Here is a 6,572-nt window from a genome sequence, read left to right on the forward strand (position 1 = left end):
TTATATTTGTATTTATTATCTGACATTCTTGTATAGAGCCATAAGTGTGCTTGGCACCAGTTATTGTCCTCCCCAGCTTATACTATAGATTGTATCAAAATATACCACAGAATTCTCTTGGCCTTTGTTATAACATTCTGTTAAATTATATTACATTTAATTTAAACTGTGAGAAAAAATATTATCATCCTGTTTTTTACAGCTGTTTTATTTTACTCAAAATTCTTGGCTCCTAAGAACAGTGTTATAAAAGAGGTGGATAATAAATACTACATCTGTTTTCATTACACTCCAGCTTTTTCCTAGTTCTTATTAAATACAAAATGATTTAACACAAAATCCACTGTCTACATAAACTCAAGTTAGTCACTTTAAGGCCTTGTCTATGCTACAGAGATTTGTTGAGAAAAGTCATGTCGACACTCAAAAAGCGCTATAATAAAAATCAGTATTGCACATTCACACTCACTCCCTCTGTCAGCAGAGCGCATCCAGAGTTGGGGCACTATCATTGACAGTGTGAACAATGTACCTCTCCTACAGTCCAGTTCGACCACTTCTGCTGGTAGGTCTTGTGGGAAGGTGAAGCAGATCGCTGTGCATCTTGGGACCAGGCTCAATGTTCCGTGATGTATTGTTTTCTCTCCCAGCATACCATGGGCTTCCAGTTTTCTTTCACAGCATTTTTCAATGGCCCTTGTTTGCTGTGTACCCCGTCATCTTTGTCAGAAGGGATGGATCCTGCACTTCTCTCCTACACTCTGATAACTATCATTAAGACCTTGCGGATGGCAGTGCAATTAATCACAAAGTTCCTAACTGAAGAAGACTCCCAGTTGGCTGACATGCTGTGTGATATGGATAGAAGCAACTTTAGATTGCTTTTGGCATTCACGAAACAGCTGCAGACAGTGGACCCCATCACTTTTGGGCTTGGGAAACAAGCACTGAATGATGAGCAGTAGCTACGTTATTTTCGGATGTGGAAATCCACCTTCCTGGAACTGTGTGCGGAGCTCGCCCCAGCACTACGGCGCAAGGACACCAGAATGAGAGCTGCCCTATTGGTAGAGAAGTGCGTGGCAATCACTCTGTAGAAGCTGGCGACTCCAGACTGCTACTGGTCGGTCACGAATCAATTTGGAGTCGGGAAGATCACTGTTGGGGCTGCGTTAATACAAGTGTGCAGGGCAATTAATCGCATCCTGCTATGAAGGACCGTGATTCTGGGAAATGTGTGTGAAATAGTGGATAGCTTTGCAGAAATGGGTTTCCCTAACAGTGGAGGGGCGATAGATGGCACACATATTCAATTTTGGCACCAGACCACCTTGCAACAGAGTACATCAATAGGAATGGGTACTTCTCCATGGGGTTGCAGGTGTTTGTGGATCACCATGGGCATTTCACTGACATCAACGCAGGATGATCCGAGAAGGTGCATGACGCATGCATCTTCAGGAACACCGGCCTGTATAGAAAGCTACAAGTGGGGACTTTCTTTCCAGACCAGAAGATTATAGTGGGGGATGTTGAAATGCCCATAGTGATCCTGGGAGATCCATCATAGCCCTTACAGCCATGGCTCATGAAACCTTCAATGGGAAACCTGGACAGCAGTAAGGAGTGGTTCAACAACAGGCTGGGTAGATGCCGGATGACAGTGGAATGTGCCTTTGGCATATTAAAGGCATGCTGGTGATGCCTTTATGGTAGGTTAGACCTCAGTGAGGATAATATTCCTATGGTCATAGCCTCGTGTTGTATGTTGCATAATCTTTGTGAAGGTAAGGGTGAAAGACAGGCAGACTGCTTGGTTGCTGATTTTGAGCAGCCAGATCCTGGGCTATCAGAGGGGCCAGGAGGGGAGCAATTCGAATCAGGGAGGATTTGTGGCAAAACTTTGAAAATGAGAACCAGTAATATATATCTCTGTGATTGGTGCTGCAATGTTACATTACATGTAGTTTTCCTAGGAAGCAATGGCGAAATTTCAGGCCTTACATTCCAGTAAGCAAATGATTAAACTGCCTGTGTATGTATTGGTAGAGCCTGTTATCTCAATTTGTAGGAAACAAATAAAGATGAGTTACCGTTCAAAAATTTTGCTTTTATTGCACAAGAAACAACACCCACACAAAGAAACTTGGAAGGAAAGGAGGTACCAGGGAGGGGCAGACTTTCAGAGCTGTGTGTAGGTCCAGCTGTCATTTTGAAAGTTGTCTGAGGGGGTGGAGTGAAGGGGAAACTAAGAAGTTCCAGAAAGCGGAAAGGACTGTGCGGGCAGATTTGTTGGGGGAGGGGGGGCATAGAAAAGAATTCTGAATGTACTGCAGGGGAGGGCGGGCATGCATCTGCTCAGTCTGCAGCATTATTAAGGACTTCAGCATCTGTGTTTGCTCCTCCATTACTTTAATCATCCATTCAGTAGAATCCTTAATAAACTCCTGATTTTCTTTTCTGTTCTGCCTTTCGGCTTCCTTCCACTGCTTGCGCTCCCTTTTCTCTGCATTGGAGAAGTGCAGTACCTCCCGGAACATGTCTTCTTTACTCCATCTTGGGTGCTTTCTTATCTGGCAGAGAAGCTCGGCCGGTGTTTGTGGGGTATTCCTCAAGGCCACATATGCCGAAGCACAAGGAACAATGCACAGAAGCATGATTGTTAAGTTCACGCACAGTATAGAAACATTTCAGTAAATTACACCTCTGGTAACATAACAATCACTTTCTCACTGACCCTTGGCAAGCACACATCTCAGCGAACACCCAAAGCATGGTGAGTGTTGGCTGGGAGGAGTGGCGCTCTACATGGGGAAGAGAACACTCTGCAAGGGTTGTGGTGCAGCCAACTAGGGAAAAAATTCTAAAATTCTCCCACACTTTCCCACAGGCCTGGGTCATTGTAGTAGATATCTCACTGTTGAGGGTGAGCAGAGAAGCGAGTGTACATCTACTACATGTTTGTGGCTTCCGCCATGGTCCCTATTCTGCTTGCCTGTGTGCACAAGCCTTGAGAAATCTGCCCACAGGTATCAAAATTCCTATGGCTCAAGTGCAGCTGGGACTCGATAGCCTTCTCTCCCCCATATACTAGGCAGGTCCAGCAGCTCCGCAGTGGTCCAAGTGGGAAAGCGTTTGCTGCAATAAGCTGCCATGGTCACCTGGGAAAATGCAATGAGACCTCTCCATACCGAGTAAACAGGAAATGGAATTTCAAAAATTCCTGGGGCATCTAACGGGGAAGGTCGGATGGTTGTTTACTTGACTGCAGCGCAGTGGAGTTCAAACTGCTGATCAGAGTGGTCAGGATGGGTGTTGTGGGACACCTTTTGGAGGCCAATTAAAGTGATAAAATCAAGCGTGGTGTCTACACTGGCACTTCGTTGACAAAAATTTTGCAGAAAAAGATGTATGTGTCTCGTCAGAGTGGTTTTATTTCGTTGCCAAAACGGCATTTTTGCCTCCAAAAGTTGCATCGCAGTGTGCACCCATTCACTGTTTTGTCAGCAAAAGCTACCTTTTGTTGACATAACTCTGTAGTATAGACAAGGCCTAAATCTCACATATGTGAATAAATGATAGTTTTCTCCAAAAGTTAACCTTATGCACTTCTTTCTAGGATCGTCCAGCCATGCAGTTATACCAGCCAGGAGCTCGCATTCGAACACATACGGGATCTACAAGTAAGATCTATGACTGCAGTGGGAAGTCCTCTGAAGATGCCTGCGATAGAAAGTATGAGGTAGATAATTCAACTGGAGGTGGTTCTGAGAAGAGTGAAGAGGCAGAATGAAACATCAGGGGTAGAAAACTTGTGAAAAAAATGAATTTAAGATTTAATTTCTGCACAAAATATATTAGGCCACTTCAGAATTCCACAGATTGGACCAACAAAATTATAATACATCTGCCTCTTTCTTTCTTTCTTTCTTTCTTTAAAATGAAGAAAATGGTGATCGGAGGCAGATAAAATATCGCATAAAGGAAATTCAGTTGCTTTTTTACAAAAAATAGAAGCAAGCACTGTTTGACTAGTTTAGTAGTGGTTCAGTATTTTCGTAAATTTACCTTTTAGCTAGAAAACCTCTATTAGTTTTAAGCTAGTATTTATATAAAACTTGTCAGAAAATATTTCACTTAGTCTAGCCTGTTAAATTGATAGAAATAAAGAAATGTGTATTTTCATCAGTTTGATATATCGGGCACTTTAAATGTGTTTTGTGAATGGCATTAACTACATAGGACCCAATCCTGCAAACACCATTAGGCATAATGCTTACTACAGAGAGTAGTACTATTGAAGTCAAAGGGACTACACCCAGCAAAAGCACTGTTGCCAGTAGTGTTTACAGGATCAGGCCCATAGTTTGCAAATGTTCATTGTTATCCATACCTCATTGTGTTTACATTGTTTTTCAATTAATTATAGTGTCAGGTAAGTGTGAGTAAAAGCTACTATATGTTATAAAATTGGTTATTCTCTTAACCACTTTTGCCTTTTATGTTCTAATATATTCCTGTGTTTAAAACAGAAAAAGCTAATGCAAACCTCAGCACTTAAATACTGTATCTGGTTTAACTAAAATTGCGGTTTTTGTTTGTTTGTTTGTTTGTTTGTTTTTGTTTTGGTACTGACTTTTAAAAAAGTGATTGTACAGTTTGTACATGTACAGATTGTACATGACTTTTTATATGTTAAATGTTTCACATAGGTTGCATTTGCAGGATTTGGAACATGTATGATATATATGTTATAAAATATAATTTGTTTGAAAAAAAAATACACACACAGTAGCTCCAGCATTTCATTTTGGAGACCTAGACCAAATTCCACCCTCTGATGCATGCTTATGGCTCCCAATGTCTTCAGAGACAGCTACATGTCCATCCAAGGGCAAAATATGGCTCTTTAATAGTTGTCTTTTACGACTGATGCACTTTTCAGTTATCTGAAACTAAGATCTGTTTTGTCAGTGAAGTTAAATATTAAGATGTTTGTTTATTTTTGACATTCTACTTTGAACAGTTTGTTATTAAGTGTAACATCTGATTGTTCTAAACTCAAAAAAAATTCATTGTATTTTCCCAGACATTAAACATTAAATATAATAAAAAGTAAAAACATTTTGACTATGAACTGAGAAATGATCTTCCACAATTCTTTTGCCTAGTACACCAAAGGTTTTAAGAAAGATAATATGCCACTTATTAGTATTAAAAGGCAAATTAAAAATATAATTGAAGAGTTTTAATATTAAGTTTTCATATAAGATGTTTTATATGCAAGAGGATTAACCATTTTTTACCAACTTAAACTACTTTGAAGTAGGACACTCTTAATCTTAAATAAGTCTGTAATCACAGGATGGACTGAGTTGGGCTCTATCCCACCTATGCTGGGCTTGGGCTGGTGTTTGGGTCAGGTGACCAGGATCACGTGACAGTATCCCAAGAGTGGAGTTTCCTTTTATGGGAGCCTATGTAGCATGAAGGGAGAGACTTGCAGGGAGCAGGAATGCTGGCTACAGTAGAGCCAGATCAGTGTCAGAAAATGCTAGGCAGTTCTCCACAGTTTTGCTGGACTCTTTGTTAACTCCGAAAAGGATGTACTGGGATGACTTAGCCAGAGGGCTTATCACCTTGGTGACCCAATAGCTCTGGGTTGCTGGACCATATGAGGGAGACAGTGAGTTGATCAGGGTAGGGAAACTGAGGCAAATAGGTGCCTAGAATCCAAGGGAGGTGAAGTGATCTTGTCATAACTGTACACACACAGATTTATACCAAAATAAGGAGAGGTGTCAGTTCAAACCAAGTTAGTCATTTAGGTGCATCTTTATATGTAGGTAAACCACAAGTCTTTGTAGGATCAGGGCCCAGATGAGACCAAATATTTCCAGCCTCTTTGAATTATAGGAGGTGGTGACCAGAGCCCATAAGACTAAAGGCCAGCCACCTTGGATGCGGGACTGGCCACAAGATCCAGAAGGCAGGTGATTCTTCTTCAAGATATGTTGTCCATATACAATCCACACTTGATGCCATGTGTCCCGAGCGGTTGTGTTCAGAATCTTTTGGCCAGCAGCACCTGTTGGGGCCACACATGCACCCTGAATATGCTTGTGTTCCCCTTCCTGAGATCATATAGCTTAGCGTGGTGCTGCGCTAACCTCAGTTCCTTTTCACTGCCTGTGACTGCGAGGCAAAAACTGAGAGCAGTGTACTTGTCTGTTGTTCCCGAAAAGCGAGGGAGGCTCATTTAAAGCTTTACTCTTAGACAAATATATAAGGCCAACCTCAGATCAGGGTAAACAAGATCTGCCTGGGTCTGAACACTCTGCTCCCAGAAGTGCTCTGGTGATGGTGAATGCCACAAGCTCCTCCACAGCGCCAGCTCCTGAGAAGCACACTTCTGCTGCCACTTCTCAGCCATGACAGGCAGAACACAGCACCACTCTTTTAAAGAGTAGAACAGGCGCCATCTGAGGAACCTGTAAAAAGGAAGAGACTTAGTCTGTGTCTACATTTTCACTTTTGTTGGTGTCACTCAGGGGTGTGACTCCCCCGAGCAA

The 6,572-nt window shown here is 42.0% G+C and overlaps 1 protein-coding gene across 2 annotated transcripts in view; it reads left to right on the forward strand.

The window, feature by feature from the left end:
- The window catches only part of UPF3A (UPF3A regulator of nonsense mediated mRNA decay), a 55,576-nt gene extending 50,443 nt beyond the window's left edge, over positions 1-5,133 (forward strand). The window contains exon 10 of one of the 2 annotated variants that reach the window (XM_038398236.2): positions 3,620-5,133. In XM_038398236.2, coding sequence (XP_038254164.1) covers positions 3,620-3,687 — 68 coding nt within the window. In that variant the 3' untranslated portion in view covers positions 3,688-5,133. The remainder of the gene's footprint in view (positions 1-3,619) is intronic. The other variant, XM_038398146.2, reaches the window with a different exon arrangement.
- The last annotated feature ends 1,439 nt before the right edge of the window (positions 5,134-6,572 follow it).

Source organism: Dermochelys coriacea, chromosome 1 (assembly GCF_009764565.3).
Source record: "Dermochelys coriacea isolate rDerCor1 chromosome 1, rDerCor1.pri.v4, whole genome shotgun sequence".
Lineage (NCBI taxonomy): Eukaryota > Metazoa > Chordata > Testudines > Dermochelyidae > Dermochelys > Dermochelys coriacea.